Consider the following 20,614-nt stretch of genomic DNA (forward strand, 5'->3'; position numbering starts at 1 on the left):
TATAATTTATTTCCATATAGAGCATTCACTCTTATATGATGTATTCTTATTAAAAGTATTTTATTTCAATTTTATATACTTTTTTGGTTAAACTATTTTTGTAGTTTATATTTCTATATTTCTATTAGACATTCTCAAATAAATCTTTCTTTAGTTGGATCTAAAAGTAAAAAATTAAAATAATTGATTCTCTGTTTTTAAATTGAGTTAACTAATTAACTTTTTCAGGTGACGTGTCAAATATATAATAGATTTAACAACGTGATATATTCAGATAAGATTACATAGAATATATATTTAAAAAAGAATAAAAAGTCGACGTCAGACATTCAAAGTAGATTACATAAAATATATAATTAAAGAAAATAAAAAGTTTTTGAGAATGGAAACCTAAATTAGGATTTATATCTTCAACTTTATCTTTCATGACCTTTTTTTCTACATAGCACATGTTAGATTTGAAATTATCAACTAACATAATGTGCCTTGAATTTACATAAATGGCAGGACTTTGCTTAATTCATCGTTTTTCTAAATTTGTTATACATTATTTTTCACAAAATTTTAAATTAAAATTTGATTTTTGGAAAACTAAATTCTGACTTATATTAATCTCTTTGTATAAACATTAGAATAGAACTTGATTTACGAAAACTCAATTTCTAACTTTTATTTTCTAAATATTTTTACGAAAAATAAATTAAAATTTGGTTTTCAGGTAACCGAATTCTTACTTATATTTGAATTTTGTTTTATGAACATAGGTTTTGAAAAACCAAATTCTGACTATTTTCTAAGAATTATTTGAAAAATATTTTGGAATTCAGTTTTCAGGAAATTGAATTCTAAGTTTATTTTTATTATATTTTTGTGAAAATGTTTATTGTAATTCGTTTTTTGGTAAATTTGTTTTGAGTGAATTTTACAAAATGGTAAGTTTGAATTTGGTTATCACGAAATTAAATTTTGACTTTTGTTAATAGTGATCCAGATAATTGATTTCAGAGTTAATTTATTATTTAGCTTTTATTTTATTGAAATGAGCAAGGAGAAGGATTTTTCTTTCTAAGACAAATATAAGTTTTATTCATTGAATTACAGTTGAAATAAAAGTTCAATGAATTTAATGATAGCATGTGATATAAGAACCCAAAAAATAGAGTATTAAAATAGATAAGTGTATTAAAATAATGATACGAGCAAGTTACTTTAAAATAATCCTAGAATATAAGTAGAACTTTTTAAAGTTTGGTTCATTATCTAAAACACTTCTATCTCTCTAGAACACTATTTACCTAGGGTTCTCTGCCTTCTCTCTAGATTTTCTCTCTACTGAGTTATTTGTTCGACGATCAGGAAGTGCCTAGACGATCCTGGCGTCAAGGGCAACAATCTTGACCGATCGATTTCTTGTTCTGAGTCGGTAAGTTGTTTCCCCTCTTTTCTCGTACGTCTTTAACTTTAATCATGCAAAGAGTTCTGGTTGCATGTGTTGAGTTGTTGTCTTCTTCAATTTCTAACTCAAATTAGGTTCTAAGGTTGTTTTCCTATCACAAATTGGTGAGTTATAGGTTTCTGTTGAGTTTCCTTGTGGTGCAAGCTTTAGTCGGGGTTCTGTAATCGGTGTAAAACTTGAGCTGAGGTAAGGGAAGGTAGTTACTATTTTAATTTATGGTACAAACTGTATATATGCTGAGTGTGGTGTTATTTTGCTATTGAAGCACAATTTGGGTTTTTTTAAAGTAAAGTGAATTGTATGTTTTGAAAGGTTTAATCTGTGAAACTGCAATATGATGATGATGATGAACTGTTTTGGATGAATTAACTATTGTGAATGAATATGTTAGAGGTACTTTATGGGAGTAATCTGTTATGGTAGTGCTTAGATAGAATGTGAAGTGAATTATACTTGTAAAAAGGTCATTTTTGAGGAAGTGGAGTAGTGAATTTGTGAATTAGTAGTTGGAAGTGGTATTGGTCAGTTAGGATAGCTTAGACAAGTCATTTGGGACTTATTTGAGTCCCTAAGTGGTTTAAGAAATTGTGTAAAGTGGTAGAATTGGATTTGAGTCTCTAGGTTGAGAGATTTGTAGTTTTTTAATAGAATTTGATTCATAATCACTTAAGATTGATGTTGTGAAGGTTTAGAATCACTTAGTCAGGTCTAATTAGGTATATACAACAATCCAAAGGTGTTAGAAGTTGGGAATAATGGTTAGAATTGGTAATGGCTATTTGAGTTGCATAATTTTGCAAAATTTCGTTCTGCAGATTATGCAGACTCGCTATGCGAATGGATTCGAATAGTGAGTCACCTTGGCGAGATGCTATCTGCCAGGGCATTCGCACAACGAATGGGCTCGTTGTGCGAATGGTTTGAGAGGGTTGCTCTCTGTTTGATGATCTGCATAGTGATTCGGGGCGCTATGCGACTGGTTGGGGTCTGGAGTTATTTCTAATTTTATTTGAATAGCGAAAGGGGCGTATAGCGAGTGGTTGGGAAGGTTGGTTTCTGTTTGAGCATTCGCATAGCGACTTAGGTGCGCTATGCGAGGGGTTTGAGGTATGGTACCTCTGCGAGTTAATTCGCATAACGAGTTGTGTTGCTGTGCGAGAAATTCTTGGTCTCGCTATGCGAATGGGGTGCGTTGTGCGAAAGTTGAGTTTAGTTTACTATCTTTTTCTATCATCTTGTGTTGTACTATGATGGGTGTGGTTGGGTTTGTGAAGTATGTTTGAGAGTGTATTGTATTATATAATAAAGGATAAACATGGATGTTAACTATACATAAAAGTATGTGATTCAGGACTCTCAAAACCTCCTTATTTAATTTTACCTTTTCCAGTTCAGGACTTTCTTCTCTCTTATCTCTTCCTTATATTCGTTGCTTTCTGTTTGAAAATAATAGAAAACCACACTCACGATTTTTCTTAATAGGTGATTCTTCTGCTAAAATTTCCCTGTCGTAGGTATATTGGAAAGAGTTATATGCTGAAACCAAATTTATGGGTTACCAACTGAATGATAATATGATTCTTTCCGTCAAGTAAAGATCTATTTTTTCTTACTTGAGCTCATAACATATATATACACACGCACACACATATATACGTCTATTTAATGATCATTATAATTGTTGTAAAGGCTCAAACAATAATAATTATTATGTTGTGTTGTTAATTTGGTTTTTGTCAAAGACTAGTGAAGTTGCTGTAGAGAAACCAATTGAGGGATCTGTGAACCGAGGTGAGTTTGTTTGCATTGTGATACTTTATTTCTTGTTATGCATTTCATATTTACATCCTAATTCCTACGCCTTCTGTTTCTTATTCAAATGTTGTCCTTGCGAGAGTTGCAAGGGAGAAGAGGTTGTCATTGATCAAAGCATGGGAAGAAAGTGAAAAGTCAAAAGCAGAGAACAAGTAAGAACTTGCATAAGATATTGTTATTTTCCTTTTCAGCTCAAATAGAAATTGTAACTAGTATGATCTTTGGTTGTTTTTGGTACTACACTTGGCATTGGAAAACAATACTATAGTTGTGAAGTTTAAAACAGATATGTGAATATGAAGTTCTAATTATTTGTTTTGCCAAACTAGGTTGTTAGTTAACACCAAATGTTCATATTATCTTATCATTACATGTAGTTCTTTGAAGTCATTTAACGAGTTCTTTTAACTAATTTATATGAATTTGATGAGCAGGGCTTACAAAAACATTTCATCAATTTCAGCATGGGTGAATAGTAAGAAAGCTGCAACGGAGGTTGACAATTTTGTGTGGGCTTATTGGAATCCCTCTATCCAACGATGTGATTCCTCAATCTCCCATGCATACTAAAAGCTTAGCTACTCTAAATCATCAGACAATATAATTTTCTTACCTTCGATAATTATACAACTTAATTGTTAATCGTGAATCGTTTTTTTCTACAAACTTCTTCATTCATTTTGGTGGACAAATAGTTTTTTCAGGCAGAATCGCCACAATCTAACCATTTCATTACTTCATATTTTTAGTAATTGTCTTGGAAATCTAATGCATGTTTCTAGTGAAAACTATATCAGTTTCATTCTGAAACTAAAACTTTTACCCTTTCATTACCTCCTCTTGTAGTATTTTGTCTGTCATTGTTTCACTAATTTTTCTATGTACTGACAAACTTGTATAGTCCATGTTGCTAATTTTTGCTTGTTTGTGGCTATCATTGTTACTTGTTTTGTTTGGAGCAGCTGTTGCGTAAAAATATTGTATCTGTCGCACGAAAAAGCATGCTGAAAAATATGAACTTGAATCAACTATACCAAAGTATGCAAGAATCATATGATTAAATGCAGACTCCGTTAGCCCACCAAATTTCAAAGCGGTGGCCATGTTTACATTATTCTACACAGCTTACTTGTTTCTTTGCTTCTTATCCCAGTACATCAATATTTCCTTCCCAAGTTTTTTAAAGGAGTCCATCTTCAAGAATTGAATGTTGCAGCATATGAGGAGCTCATCTTTAAGACATTGTTTCTTTTTTAGTAATGTAATCTTAGTCATACTTTTAGTATTTTAATTTAGTATTGAACATCTTTCTTTTTAATATATATTGGTTCCATGAACATATTAATATGTTGAACAATGTAGTTTATTTTATATATAATATTTAGTTTTAGTTCATATTATTTCATTGTCTGTTTGGTTAATAAAACTAATTTTATCATAATCTCATTTTATTACAATAAAAAACTAAAAAAACATTTCCGGCGATTTTGACAAAACCTGTTAGTACATGTGGTTTTGACAAAACTCCAACTAGTACCCACAATTTTGACAAAAACCCTGCTAGTACTGGTGGTTTTGACAAAACCCCCGCTAGTACCGGCGGTTTCTTGACAAACCGTCGGTAATTACTTTCTCAATGGTTTTGTTAACCGTGGGTAACATATTTTTCGAGGATTAAAACCGCCGGAAATGGAAAAAATAACCCCCGGTAAAAATGTAGATTTTTATAGTGTTAGTTACCGAAACACCAACATTATCTAAAAATATAAAAACAATATCCATTTGTTCTTTTCTAGATGTATCATATGCTTTGCCAATAATTATGAAAAATTTAGAATCTTCAATTTCTTACCAAAATATGACTTCTTTTCTTAAGAAAAATGTAAAATTTCTTTTTTTAATATGAGAAGTTTATTTTTCATTATAGGGAGCATTTTCTAACAAAACTTATCACTAGTGCAAAATTGGCTTTTAACATCACCCCATAGACGTCGGACCACAAAATAACCAACGTAAATTATTGACCGGTGGCATTTTCATAAATAAGTTGGACACATAGACGTCTGTTAAGGGGGCACTGACGTTTATAACATTATAGACGTCGGTCCCCTCCTAACAGACGTGTATATGTCTGACAGGTAGATGAAAAGTTCTTTTTTTCCGCCATATAGACGTTTGTTCTTGCCATCCCGACGTCTATATACGATTATAGACGTCGGCCCCCCCTGTCACAGATGTCTATATGCTTTACAGGTAGGTGAAAAATTGTTTTTTTCGCCATATAGACATCTGATCCTGTCATCCGACGTCTAAATGGCCTGACAGGGTAGGTGAAAAGTTGTTTTGGATGTCATATTAGTGAGGGCCCCGACGTCTAGGCGCGAATAGACGTCGGTGCCCTTTATGTCCGACGTCTTGGTTCATGTTAAATCAGAAATCGAACCCGCGGTTACGCGCACTTCATCGTCTTCCTTCTCGCCTTTTCTCTCCGCGACATTGCATTTCCTGGTGCATTTTGTCTCTTTTGAATCGTTTAAACTTACTTTTACTCTGATTGAATTAGTCTTTGATTGATTATCTTATATTTGAACTGATTAAAATGAGTTTCCATTGTGTTTTGGTGCAATTTTTCTCGTGTCTTTGGGTAGCGCAGTAGCACATTCTCCCTTTGCTAGTTTCCTCGTAAGGAAAACTTGCGCCTTTTGGATGTCTTATACCATTTCAACCCAAAACTGAACCTAGGTCCTTGCTTAGTTCTCATGTCACCGTATTCATTTTCATTGCTGGTTGGAATGGAACTAGGCAATGACCCAGATTCGGTTTTCGGTTGAAATGTCATAAGAGGTCCAAAAGACGCAACATTTTCTTATGACGAAACTAGCAAAGGAAGAAGGTGCTACTACGCTACCCAAAGACACGAGTTATAGTAGACGTCGGTTAATGCCATGTCCGACGTCTATAGAGTCCTTAAACGTCGGTTAATGCCATGTCCGACGTCTATAAAGACGTCAGATCTGTAGAGTTCGACGTCCCATTAACGTCACCCATAAAGACGTCGGATCAGAATCTGACGTTAAAAGCCCAAAATAACTTATGTCTAAAGCCTTTTCTGCACTAGTGTATGTCACCTTATCGTTATATGATACTAGAAATTGAATAATATTAAGAAATTTACCTTTATTACTTGACTTTGGTGTTTGCTCATAGTCTCTGTATGCACAAGCTATAAAAGTTAGCCAACTTTGAGCTATAAGTAGGGCTGGGCACAGTTTATTTAAAAACTGTAAACTATAGTTTATCTATATTCTTTTGTACTTAACAAAACTTAAAATATTTTTACTGAAACCTAATTAACTGTTTAATATTTCAGTTTAAATATATTGAACTTATTTTATTTTTAATACAATTAACTGTACTATACTGTGGTTTAGGTATATTTGCGATCTAAATTTTTTCCCTGTCTCGTTACATCCCTTTAAAGGTTCTGCTCCGGTTGAAGACTCATCGCTCTTAAGGCTCGTCGCTGTGGAAGGTTCGCGAAGGCTCGCCGCCGTTGAAGGCTCGTTGCTGTCGAAGGCTCGTTGTCGAAGGCTATGCCGCACTCTGCCGTCGCCGAACTATCGAAGGCTCTACCACCATCGTTGAAGGTTCTGATAACACTCTTCCTTTAGCTAGAAGCAAAGGCATATCACTCTGCAAACAAAGGTACACATTTTTTTTTCCTTCCCCTTTCAAAAGGGATAAATAAAATTGGAAAGCTATGCACATATTCATCTGGAATGAAGGGGTAACAATTGATTTTCTTTTGGATTTTGTGGGAGTTTTAATTGTTTAGGAGATTTGATTTTATTTGCCCTAAGGGTAGATTCTCTAACCTATAGAGAGAGGTTGACGACAGATAAGTAAGAACTTTGATATGAAAGTAATCTATAAGATATAAAATGTTCTTCTGAGTCCACAACAGCCTATTTAAGACTTTGAGAAATTATTGAGGTAGAGGAGACAACCCAAAACTTCTCTGTTCGAGTTATGAGTAGCTTCTAGTGTTCAGATTTGTTGATTAGCATCTCATACAGTCTAGGATTCATGGCGTTCATGCAAATTAAAAATGAAATGATGAGATTATAGTTCATAATAAACTTAATAGCAGAAATTTGTCTACTTCATTTGAAAGCTTTGCCTGGGAATTTTTTTTATAGGCGGGTAAGACCCTCTGCCATCCTTTCTCATCTGTAAAAACAAACAACTGATAAGTATACATAGATACCTAATTGATTGGATTTGTCTTGATCTGATATTTTATTGACATGCTACAATTTCATTATATATTTATATTAATTTTTTCTCTTTTCCAGTTAGATGTGAAAATAATTTATAGCAATGGTATTGCTTTGGATGTATTAGCCCAAGCTGCTGGAAAAGGAAGGGCACTTGCTTTTCTACTTGAAAAACTAAATGTTGATGGACTTGGACCACACAACACTCTTGTTTGCGGTGATTCTACTATTTGTATTATCTACAAATGTGATTGTACTGTGAAAAATGATATTTCATTTCCTGAATTTGAAGGTCAACAATGCATAGGAAGAATTGCTTCATTTGTATACAGAAAATGCAAGGAGCAATCCCCAAATAATTCATGCAACTGAAAGATGTGCAGCTAACAATCTGCAAGCCATCAGTGACTTCTCTCAAGCCAATTGAAAGAATGTGTCTTCAAGAGGTATTGGAGATTGCATGTCCAGCGGGAAAGTTCTTGGTCCTAGCCATGAAGTAGTGATGTTCTACATGTTTTATGAGAGATGGAGGTGTGGTGAAGTTGAGAATCCTAAGCAGTATATGCACAATTTGAAAGCAGTCTTTGTAAGTTTGATCCAATTGTAAGATTTTACTCAGCTGCAAATTCATATCTAAGCAAGGTGGACCATGTTTTGAACCAGACACACTTGTTTCTCATGCTTCCTATGCTTTCAATAGCTACTATCAGATAAATGAGAATTCCGATATTGCATACAATTTTTGAGGCATTGCTACTTTGACCAAACGTGACCCTAGTAAGTCAAAATGTTTATCTCGTTAGGTTAATTATGTTAAGTGTTCTGAGAGTGATTTAGAGTGTTCTAGGTTAATTATGTTCCAAGTTAATTATCTATGTAGCATCCTTTCACTTTTGGTACCATAATGATTTAGAATGTAATAATGAATAACAATGCTTGTGTGATTGATGAATATAAATATATAAATATGAATACATTTACATATGCTGATGAATAATGTCAAACATTTATGGAGCTTTTTGCCTGAGAATGTTGTGAGGTGTTGAAAAGACATGTGCTTAACTTAAGCAACTGCAATTCCATCCAATCAAACCATTTACTTTTTGTATGGGTGCTTTCTTTTTATGCATTTGCATTATTCTAGTTCCTTTAAACTTTAAGATCAAATTAGTTTGTTTTCTTTGAAAAACTGCTACAGGTTTTTGTAACTATGAGATGTGATATTCTTTTAGAAGATACCAGAACACTTACTTTTGAATAACCAATTATGCTGAGTTGGTATATATATATATATATATATATATAGAGTAAAGTAGCTTCATACTTTGGATTATATTCCTGATGTCATCATAATGAGTACATGTTACGCAGTATTTACATAATGCTTTACAGAATGCTTTTGGGAAATTAAGTGTAGAATATTTGAATGTTGAAACATTAATAATTTTCAAATGAGCGGAATTTTAATATTAGTGTATGTTGATAATGTTGTTCATACTGATGTTGAAAGAGAAATCATCCTGAACTTCTGTTTTTCTTTTCTCTTCAGGCTATGGAAAATGTGTTTATTCTACATCTGGGTATGTATGAGATCATATCATAACTTACTAGTTTGAAAGAAGCTTGTATAAATATTTTATTTAATCCTTATTTATATCATTGTTGTACTTTTTTTGGACAGATTTTAGTTGCTTTTGCACCACCTTTGAACTAAGGATTTTGAAAGCAAGATGCATTTGTAACTGGATTTGCTTTGCATTAAACTAAACTATAAGTAACTAAACTAAACTATAGTAAACTGAAAAATAATTTACTAAACTGCACTGTATTATAACTGAACTAAAAAATGAACTAAAAAATAGTTCAGTTCAGTTACTCTGAACTTATTTTTAGTTCAATTCAGTTTTCTTAAATTGTTTTATAATTAATTATAAATTTTTATAGTGCACTTTGCCCACCCTAGCTATAAGTTATTCTTGCAAACTTGTTCACAACTTTGAATATTTATAATGTTGTTGATTTGAGTAGATTGATTCAACAAGTCTTTACAATGTTATGGCTGAGCAAGGAGTACTCTCCAATGTGGTTATAAGTGCACAATTATTTTCTAATTAACCTTTTTCCATGATTAAATCCTTGTGAAGTAAACATATATGTCCCATGATAACCAACTGATTTTGAATTAAATTGGTAGCATTACAAACAATAAGCTCCATAACTAGTTTGGAAATATTTTAATCAAAAAGGAAAACATATTAAATCAAGTAGATTCAAATCTCATTACATTTTTCCTTTGAAAAATGACAGTTTTGAAAAATGATAGTTTTGAAATCTCATTACATATTGTTTTGAAATTGTATTTTAAATAAATTCTAATTTCATCTCTTTGATTCATTGAATATTTTCATATTTGAAGATGTTTTATTGAGTCAGGTTCTAAAAAATTAATATAAAATCATTACATATAATTATTTAAATATTGAAAATGGCTTACTAGTGAAATAATGAAATTATTAGTATTTTACATCTGAAGAAGTTAAATTTGTGTTATTTTCGTTACAAGTTCATTGCTTTTAGAAAAGGCAATCTATTATTTTTTTAAGTTTAAACATATTTTTAAAAAATGAAATAAGGTTAAAATTAAAATAAAAAACTATTAAAATATAATTAAAAAATGATAGATAAAATCAATTATAAACAAACATATATCAATTAACATTTCATGTTACGTTACAAAAAAGAATTTTCATTTAAAAAGCTTACGAGATCAGAAATAGTTCACTACTATGAAACTAATATTTTATTATGTTACCTTTAAAAACATAACACGTGAAAAATAAATGAATTTATGTTTGTTTACTTTCTTCAGAAATGTAACATACAAGTGAAAGTGAGAATGAACATAAACAATAAATGACGACAGGATAGAAAATAAGACAATCCTCTCAATTACATTTAATTTTGTGTTTTATCATTTATTAAACTATTATCTTTTATTATTTATTAAAATTAAATAATGATAACGAAAAATAAAAACTCTTCTGGTTTAATTCCCAATGTATACATAATTTTAAAAGATGGGATGAGAACCCTACCCCTAATCACACGGTTTTCATTGTAACAATATTTAAAAATATTTAATTTACATTGAGTTTTAGTTTAATCAATTTAGTATTTATATTAAATAGGTTATTAACAACTGATTTATGTGTCTTGTAACTTACAAAAAGTGTCACCGATTTAATTATTACACTCAATTTTCAATAACCGATTTAAAATCTTGATGTGAAAAGGTATTTTGATGGAAATCAGAAAAGTGTTGGGAGGAAAGAGAAGTCTCATGATTTTAGTAGTTATTATAAGAAACCGGTTTTAGAGTACAAAGGAACTCAACTGTTAAGATTTTCAGTTTGGAAAAACTAAATCCACTGACATCAGATTTTAGTAGTTATTATAAGAAGGAAGGGTAATATGATATATTTATAAAAGTAAAATGTTCATATGAGTAAATTTTTGTATTATTTTTAAAAAGTACAAAATAAAAAAATAATATGTAAAAAATTTATGTAGAATAAAGTATATTTTTCTATTATAATTTTTTCGTACATATTTTTTTTATATGCCGTATTTCTAATATATATATATATATATATATATATATATATATATATATATATATATATATATATATATATATATATATATATATATATATATATATATATATATATATATATACTCTCGCCTTAATTAAAAAGAGGGGATGAACACACTAACAAGATGAGAGGATTTGCTTCTGGATTATATTTTGATATTTTGTTTAAGGCTTAAATATGTTTATTTCGTCTTATGTTAAAAGAGGTGAATTTTTGTTTAGTATCTAGTTTTAAAAATGAAGACATTGAGTTCTTATGTTATGAATAGTGTATAAATAAGGTCTTGTCCATTAGGTTCACAACAATGACACGTTAAGTCCATGCTCATATAGCCGTACTTTTTCTCTTATCTCTTTTGCAGTCCAGTTTTTTTTTTCTCTCTTGTTAAGTTTTTTCTTTAATAATTTGTTGAACTTGTTCTTTCTTTGTGAATCTTATTCATATATTTTTCATAACACTCAATGTTTTCATTTCTAAAACTGGATACTAAACAGAAATTCACCTCTTAGAAAACATTTAAGCCTTTGTTTAACAATAAAAACAAATTCTATATGCTCATCACTTCGATCTGAGGAATTAAATTAAAAATATAAACTTTTATTTAGAAAAACGAGATAAACTTACCCATTAAAAAAAGTGCTAGAAGAAAAAGTTATCAATTTGAAAATATAAAATGTAAATTTTAGATGTAATTTATAGGTCTCATTTTTATTTAAAATAATAATAATAAAATGTTTAAAGAAAGCATGACTAATAAAATGTTCAGAAATGATACTTTACTCGGGTTTTCAATTTACATTCAAATAACAAAGCTGGCATTTGTAGGTCCCATAGGCTGTGCGAGGTTAGAGGGTAATGGCGGAAATTAAATTGAAAGGGTAATATGGGAAGAGAAGATTGAACTGAAAAACAGAGAGCGGGAAGATTTGATTTGCCATTTAGGCTTTTAGGAAAAGGGGAATTCTATTTTTCTATCGAATTGGGTTCAGGGTTTTTGCCATTTGACTTTACATTTTGAAGGTTCTAGAGAGGTACTTGAAGAGGAAGTGCACTGCATTTGTGACTTTTCTCGTGCAGTGATTAGGGTTTTGCTGGTGCACTGGGAAGAAAGACAGCTGCTGTATGTGTTCGATTTGGTTCGTGAATTGGGGAGAATTTGTTCTTGCACTGTGAAGAAGGGTAAGTGCACTGCATTTGTATGTGACCCGACTGTGTGTAATATTTCTTATTGAGTTTGACTGTTGGGTTTGGACGGAATGTGCTTTATTGAGTCTGGGTGTTCAATATTGGAATTAAGTGTTTGGTTTATGTTTGACCCGAATATGTTTTATTGAGTTGATAGTAGTTATGCTGTACATAGTTTTCATAGATATAAAAAGCATAATGGTGTTTGCAACCCTCAGTGTTGTTTTAGGAAGAAATTGACATAAAATAACAAGCAAGACTTAGAAGAAGTTTGACAAAGATGAGAAAAAAACCAAAAAACATGGGCATAAGTTTTAATGTGACAGATATGCATTGAAGTTATATCAGTAGATGGTATAGGTTGTGCACTTTTGATAGATGCATGGAAGAAAGTTGTATAAAATAGCAACGTAGAAATAAGGTAATTAAGCTTGTAGCAATTTTCTGTGTATCTTAAAGTCTGGAGACAAAATTAACAGGTAAGTAATTGCCAACTCTTTTTACTTCACCAAAGGTTGACTTACTCTGTAATTTCTCGTGTGACTTCCTTAATTTTGTATTCCAACAGAGTGATGTCTTTGTGCACCGTGCTCATGTTTTAATCCCAAACAACCAATTTTCAATTTTCAATTTTGTCTCTGAAGAGAAAGGGGATAGGGTTTTGCAGAGTGATGGCGGAACCTTCAAGAAACATGGAGGTGGAGAAGCTGATCTCCTATACCGACGATCTCGTTAAGGTATTGGTTGAACCGCGTGACCTCAACAACCTCTCATATTGTCACCAACAAAACCTCTCTCTCTCTTCCTCTTCCCATTCCCACCACCAAGACGTTCGCTCCTCCCTCCAAGGTTTGTGCCAATACCCTTTTTTTCATCACCAATTGTCGTTACCTTTCTATGTCAGATGTTGCAAATTTACTGTTAAACTTTTTCTAGCTATATTCCCGATTACAAACGAGTCTTTTTTAAACTCTCTCATACAAAAAAGCTGTTGGATTTGATAGAGTTTCTGGTCATATGTGTAGAAGTGGATTCTTTGTATGCTAATTGCTAACTATTACAAAGGGTTTAAAATTGTAGTTTGGTTTCATTCTATTCCTTGATATTGTGAGAAGTTGTGGACAAATGTAGCCACAATTGTGGTCGCTGACTCGTTAAAACCATAACTTTGCAGCCGAGATTGTGGTGTTAGAATTTTGCTAGAAATTATATTACTTACATGGAGTAGTTCTTATCAATGTTTTCTGCTACGAGTGAATCTTCTTCATTGTATTGTGCTTTTAAATGTGTTTTTGTATGAATCAGATTGTGAGAAAAAAGTAGATGCTTGCAAACAGAAAATAGAGGAAGCTAGATCTGAGACTGTTGCTGACGCGGAACTGGACCTTCTGCAGAGAGAACTGGAGGAAGAACTTGAAAAAGAACGTTTGTTGAAAGAAGAGTTTAGATATGTCTCTAATTGTGCTTTTTGTCTTTAGAATTGCGTAGCTTTATAGCATAATGTGTCTTACCATCTGTTTCTCATCAGCACAGCCATTGGCGATGAGTTTAATGATCTAGAACAGCAGTGGATTTCTGTCCAAGAGCAAAAGAAGACCTTGCAGAAAATTGAGAAGACTAAGCTAAGGGCACAGTAAGTAAATTACAAAACTTGAATCGAAGATAGTAAAGATGCCTCGTACATATGATTGATTTGTTATTCATGTTTTCTTTCATGTTGTAATCTCTCGATTGCTTGTGATGGTGTTTGATTTTAGCATATTCTACATAAAGGGGAATATAAATGTGTTCTTGATAGAGCCCATAGTCGCATAGACCTCTAGTCAAAAATCAAATTCCCCTTTCAATGTAGTACAGAGGAAACCTGAGTGTCAATGCTAGGAACTCTGATTTTAGTAGCTAGTTTGTGAGACCTTAACCATGGTGATTGTCACAAAATTGGGGGATATTTACAATATGGAACTGTAAAACAATATGGATACAACAACTATTAGTCTAAAGAATGGGATGGATATGGTGCATGAAACTAAAAACAGTGTACAGAGTGTATATAAAACTGCTGTAACAGCAAAAGTTTTAGAAAACTGAAAATGATACTTCAACACACTCAAAACAGCAAAGAACTATCTAAATCAGAAAAGGAAAACTCAAAACAGAAAAGAAACATGTTAGTGAATTCAAATCAGCAAAGATAAACAAAAACAGGTTTGTTTAGTTAAAACTAGTTAGTAAACAAAATCTCAAAACAACAAATGAAACTAATAAAAACAACTACTACTAATCTCAAAACAGTAAAGCATTATAGGTTAACCTACAAAAGCAGCAAAAAAAGAAAAGAATTGGTTCAAAACAGCAAAGAAAGTTCAAAAAAGAGAATAAAACTCAAAATGGCAGTACTGCACCTTTCCTAATCTCTAGAAACAGCAAATGACTCAATATGACTCAAAACAAAGCAATCAAAGATGAAATCAGCAAAAAGAAGTTCAAAGCAGCAATATATGTATAAAGCAGCAAAGGAGAACTAAGCAAAAAAATGAAAACTGCCTACTACGCTTCATTCTTGCTAGTCAAGGGTCAATTCTGATTTCTTGTGTGTAAGTGCTCACTTTGTACTCCTTAAAACTCAATCTTTAATCCAAAAATTGAGTCTAGATAAAATGCGAGAATGAGAACCAAGTGTTCATTAATTGAACTTGAATTTCTGATAAAGAAGGAATAAATTAACTAACGTAATGCATGAGTTTGAAACTAGAATCAATAGAGAAGCAGCAAAAGAAGAACAGGAATCATAAGATGAAATAGAAAGCATCTCAGGAAAGTAAAATCAAACGAAAAACAGAATTGCATTAGTGGAACCTGAAACAGCCCTTGAGAATATCACTTGGAATGTACAGAACCAGAGAAAAAGGTTTTTGAGAAACTAACCTAAGCTACTACTACAACAACGCTACTAAGGAAGCACTATTTACACAGGTTTCTAATGACCAGTCAAGCCTTTATATAGGCTGAAGCAAAGAGCTAAAACTGGAAAACAAATGAACAAAACAGGTTTCTAACTCTAGTCCTAGGAAACCTAAACAGCAGGTCAACTTTTCCAGCTTCTTCTAAATTGGACTGGCTAAGGCAGGTCAACATGTTGTGCAGCAAATGTCTAGTCAACTTCCAACTGGCTGTCATAGGTTGCTTCAACGTCACAGCCAGTCTTGGACAAGGTTCAGCTCCTCTGTCCAGCTGTCTCTTCATCTCAAAGCGACAGGTGTGGGTTTCTTTGTCTTTTCCAGCTCTAAAACCTTGAGTAACCTCTCACAGCAGGTGCAACTGCTTGTCTTTCACAGCTTGCAACCAGCCTCTGCCTTCCACTCATTGATTGACTTCTCATTTATTTCCTCAACTGGTCACTAGGCTGCCTTTACTTGTCTTCCTTTTCCTTCACAGCACCTAAAACAAGGAGTTCTCTCAAGTTAAATGTACTAAGGTAAAAATCAATTTAAGCACCAAAACTTAACCTGGAAAATTATGCTGCACATGAAAACAGAAAAGTAAAGCTAGAGACTTCAACTATTCTACTTAGGAAATTACTATGAAAAACTAAACTAGAAAAGCTACTTAAAAACACAAAATTAGAACATTTTCCTAAAATCTCTATTTTTTATAAGAAAACTGAAAATGGATTAAAACCAAAAAATGAAAAACATGACAAATTAGGGACTTAACATTTCTTCTTTTCATTTTCAGGATGATACTGTCAATGTATGCTTCTGTGACAAATATTGTGCCTGACCTGGGTGAACAGTCCAAAATCTCAGGCTGTATCCTTTTGAGGAATTTACTATTCTCTGCCCTTTCATCTGTTTTTTCTGGTATTCTGATATTATCTGTTGATTCTTTTCTTAAAATTGGTTGCTCCTTAATCCTCATTGGCAGATATTGTGGATAAGCATAAAGACGCAGTTGAGAAGTTTGAATATGATACCTCTAAGATGACTGCTTTTGATATATGTAATGGTGTTTGGAAAATAATTAGTGAGTGATGCATGTCAACCACATAGGTTGATACTTGCAACGATGTATTATTTTCTCTATTTTGAGTGGAATCTTAGCAGTCCTACAATTCACTCATTGGTGTAAGAGTTCTGTCTTAATTTATTATGAATTTGCCATGTTGATATTAACTACTCAGAGAAAGGTAATATAACTTGTAATACTCATTTTCATCTGTTGGTTCTTCGTCTCAAAAACATGTCTGTGTTTTGGGTGCATGGGGTCAAATGTTCACTTCAAGTAATCTCTTTCACTTTTTAATCTTTTTTCTTGTTGCCTGTGTGCTGTAACTGATTCAGTGTACTTGCTAGGTACTTTGATATTTAAATTAATTCGTTATCAGAATGATTTACCAATTAATACTATAAGATATGTCACAAAAGTTTTAATAACCATACTTTTGACTTGTATAGGTTTTTTATAAATATTTGATTAGGATTGACTTAATCATAGTCTAATTTTGTTAAACTGGATTACTAATATGTTTAGCTTAATCGGTTGACCAATTAGATCTATTCTGTATGGATCAGTTTCATTTTAGATAAGATGGTTTAATATGATTTGGTGTATGGGTCGGCACATATGTAATAGACCCTGCATTTATTAACACATGCTAAGTAGTTCGCTACTTGCATATCAACTAGTATGCGGTACACTGAAGCATGTATGAAAAGACTCTGCTTTTTCCAGCTGCTTCAGTTTTCACTCTAGTTAGCAGATTTTGTGGCCTAGTTGATACTATATTTTTCTACTTTTATCTGCTGAACTTTTTATAGATAGATATATGGATATAGATATGTATATGTATGTATATACATATTCTGGTTTTATAAATTCTGGTTTTTAATAAAATGCAATGGATATGATGTTCTAAAGTTTCATTTTAAATGTTTATACTTCCAATTGTCTAAAATATTGCCGGAGAGAGAAGACCTAAACTTGCGACATAAATGATTTTATCTTTAACTGCAAGGATGCCTTAAAATTTAGGTTTAATGACATGCTCAGTTGAATGACGTGGCATTAAAATTATTAAAATTGAGCTTTGTTTTAAAAAAATTTTAAAGACCTTTAATTGGGGAAAAAATTTGGGAGGCATTGCGTTCTTTGTTAGGGTTGTTATTATTAGGGTTGTTTGAATAAGCCACCATGTAACGAACAATCCCAATGGAAGATGCAGCTATTCTCAGCTTATTGGCAACATCAAAAGGTTGGATTGCATTGGGTGGTTTATTGTCCAAGTCCCAGAAAAGCCCCACCCTGTTTGGCTTTTCGCTTGGATTCAATTTCTGATTTTTACCCCATTCTGATCCAGAATGATAATATCTCAAGCCAACATGTAGCTTCTAGTGAGAAAAAGCAAATGGTACGAAATCTGGAGACTTTCAAAGGGTTATCTGTTCTTCTGTAAGTCAAATAGCTTTTAAAAGTAACCAACGAGTCCAATCAAGTTTCATTGAAAGAGATAGAGTAATGGAGATTGTAGATAAACCATTTTACACCATTTTTAGAACTGCGAATCGGAGCACCCAACCGGTCGACCAGGAGAAGTAGAATGAGGGTGGGGGAAGGAAGGGGTCAAAAGGGGAGAGAGCAGCGAAGGTAACGGTGTAGTGAGGAAGTGCATGGTTGGGACATTTCGTCGAACAGTTACTCGGCGAAATAGAAGCGGAAAAAGAACCAACGTGGCACGAATGTGGAGAGTCTTCAAATTCAATCATATGTGAACTGTGATAAACATTACCTAAATTTAAATTTTGTGCACGTTTACTAGCAGGAAACTGTGTGGAAACCTTGGAAGATGAGGAGGGAGAAAATGACGAAACTGCGTAATCCCCCGGCACCGGCGCCGGCGACACCATTGGAGACCTTGTGGGGTCTTCTCCCGACCGTGGAAAGGCCTAGCTGTTTGAGAGTAATTTTTGTCTAACAAAGAACACGATTTTCCCAATTTTTTTCCCAATGACAGCATATCTTAACTGACTCAAATTTACAATAATAAGAACCAATTGATACACCAAAAAGAAAATAAACCTATTTAAGATTTCAGATAAAAATAGAATGAACTTATTTAAAATTTCAGATGAAAATAGAAATTTTTGGTGAGATTAAACCTAAAATTTATAAGTATCGTCTAGAACAAACTTTTATTATTTTATACGAGGTTAATTAATAATTTGCATGCTTAGCTAACGTAAATAATTTACATTGTCAGCTCTTTGAAAGTTTCAAATATAATTTTAATATTAAAAAATATATATATATATTTTAATATATATATATATATATATATATATATATATATATATATATATATATCACAATTCACAGTGTCAAATATTACAACTAGATTCCTGTTTTATACTAACAAAACACTATTTAGCCTTCCATCACTGAAGTTTTTTTTTTCTTTTTTAAGAAAAGATGGACATTGGGGTGAAATTAAGCCAATAATCTATAATTCGTATAGATGAAATTATATCATTTTAGCAATTAATTACATGCATAAGTATTTATTGTTATAAGATGGGAAATAGTACTTTCATCCAAGCTAGAAAATTATATTAAATTAATATAATTATTTTCATAATATCTTGCAATATGTAATTTTTTTTCTAATAAATACAATTATAGTGTGTCACAAAATATTACATTAGTAAATACAATTATAAGCACGTCACAAATTTCATTAAATCTTATAATTGATATAGATATATAGAAATTTTAAGTTAAATGGTGTTAATAAATGATATTACCAATTAAGTATATTAACCATTCACATGTAAATACAAATCATTCTTCCAATAAGTACTCACTCTCAATCTCATATATGTTTTATACTCATTTATTTTCTTATGCTCGACTTAAGCGTTTATGAATCTTTTGCAGTTTCTTTGGTTTTATTCACATATCAACAATCAAATCTCTCCACATCACTTCAAGGGACTTACACTCTCTTCCCAGTAAGAATATTTGGTGCCCAATACATATATAGAAGTAATACATTAATTAGAGTATAATATGCTAACCAATGATATTAACAATTAATTACCGTAATGATTTACATATGTATGTAAATACGACACATTCTCGAGTACTCACTCTCAGCCTCATATATTCTTCTATATCCATATTTTCTTATACTTTTACTGAATATAGCATTGGATATTCTTCTGTAGGTGGATCTTCCTATGGTTTCATTCACATATCAACGATCCAATCTCTCTATGTCACCTCGAAGGACCCACTATATTTTTCGGTAAAAATAAATTCTTTTTTAAGGGATAAAAGGAAGGTGAATTGTGAAAATGAAAACAACACAATTCAATATCTTGTCCAATATTATAAAACATGATACTAGTGATCCAATTACAAAGTTAGAAGAACCCATTTTAATGATTCAAATAATTACTAACGATGAATTTTATTTAATTTTTCTGAAAAAACATCCTCAAATATTAGAATATTTAATGAGTCAAAGAGATAAAGTTGGAAAAGGTTGTTTAAAATTGGTCCATAACAAATACAACTTCAAAACTATCTTCTAAGGAGAAACATCTAAGAAGATATCAATGTACTTGGTTTAAATTGTTTATCTTCTAAGGAGAAACATCCAACTAGTGATGAAGCTTATTGTTTGTCATGTTATCTATTTACTTAAAAACTAGTTGGTCATCTTATCTACATGTTTACTAGACAAGGATTTAAATTATAAAAAAAGGTTAATGCAATAAATAATTGTTCATTTCTTAGTCACATAAGAGATAGTCTTTACTCATAACATAACTATGCAATGAAAGGTTGCAAAGACTAGTTGAAACAATCTATGCACATCAATAACATTATAGATATTCAAAGTTTATAAAAAGTTTACAAGAATCATTTACGGTTAAAAACCTTTATTGATATAATTCATTGGTTAACATTTCAAAGTGCATTTAGAGGCCATGAGAAAATACTAAAGTCAAATAATGGAAGTAACTTTCTTGAGATTATTAAACTTCTATTATCATATAATGATAAAGTTGTTGGCAAAAGAGAAGATGATGAAAATCAAAATATTTTGATGATGAAAAAGCATGTCCAAGAACTCAAACATGCAAAATATATTAGTAGACTTGTAGTTTAGAATGTTTGAAAATTAGACCTTTTGTAATAAGTCTTATTATGAACAAAATGTTTGA

The 20,614-nt window shown here is 31.7% G+C and overlaps 1 protein-coding gene and 1 long non-coding RNA gene across 6 annotated transcripts; both read left to right on the forward strand.

Moving 5' to 3' along the window:
- Nucleotides 1–6,596: 6,596 nt before the first annotated feature.
- LOC148202178 (uncharacterized) lies at nt 6,597–9,207 on the forward strand. 2 transcript variants are annotated; one of them, XR_015785127.1, is made up of 3 exons: nt 6,675–6,976; nt 7,627–8,325; nt 9,098–9,207. It is a non-coding gene; the product is annotated as an uncharacterized LOC148202178 (long non-coding RNA). The 2 variants fall into 2 exon arrangements; XR_015785126.1 differs by lacking the exon at nt 9,098–9,207 and having other exon boundaries at nt 6,597–6,976; nt 7,627–8,532.
- A 2,864-nt stretch (nt 9,208–12,071) lies between these two features.
- On the forward strand, nt 12,072–16,603 carry LOC124834673 (kinetochore protein SPC24 homolog). Of its 4 annotated transcripts, none has more exons than XM_088108602.1 (6): nt 12,072–12,383; nt 13,034–13,238; nt 13,695–13,836; nt 13,921–14,022; nt 16,125–16,198; nt 16,314–16,603. In XM_088108602.1, the coding sequence occupies exons 2-6, from the start codon at nt 13,061–13,063 to the stop codon at nt 16,418–16,420; spliced, it is 603 nt and encodes a 200-aa protein (XP_087964728.1). In that variant the 5' UTR covers nt 12,072–12,383; nt 13,034–13,060; the 3' UTR covers nt 16,421–16,603. The 4 variants fall into 4 exon arrangements, with proteins under 4 accessions (XP_087964728.1, XP_087964729.1, XP_087964726.1 ...); XM_088108603.1 differs by having other exon boundaries at nt 12,073–12,383; nt 13,057–13,238; XM_088108600.1 differs by having other exon boundaries at nt 12,074–12,383; nt 13,047–13,238.
- Nucleotides 16,604–20,614: the final 4,011 nt, after the last annotated feature.

This window comes from Vigna umbellata, chromosome 3, assembly GCF_029865625.1.
Source record: "Vigna umbellata cultivar VRB3 chromosome 3, Vumbellata_1.0, whole genome shotgun sequence".
Taxonomy (NCBI): Eukaryota; Viridiplantae; Streptophyta; class Magnoliopsida; order Fabales; family Fabaceae; genus Vigna; species Vigna umbellata.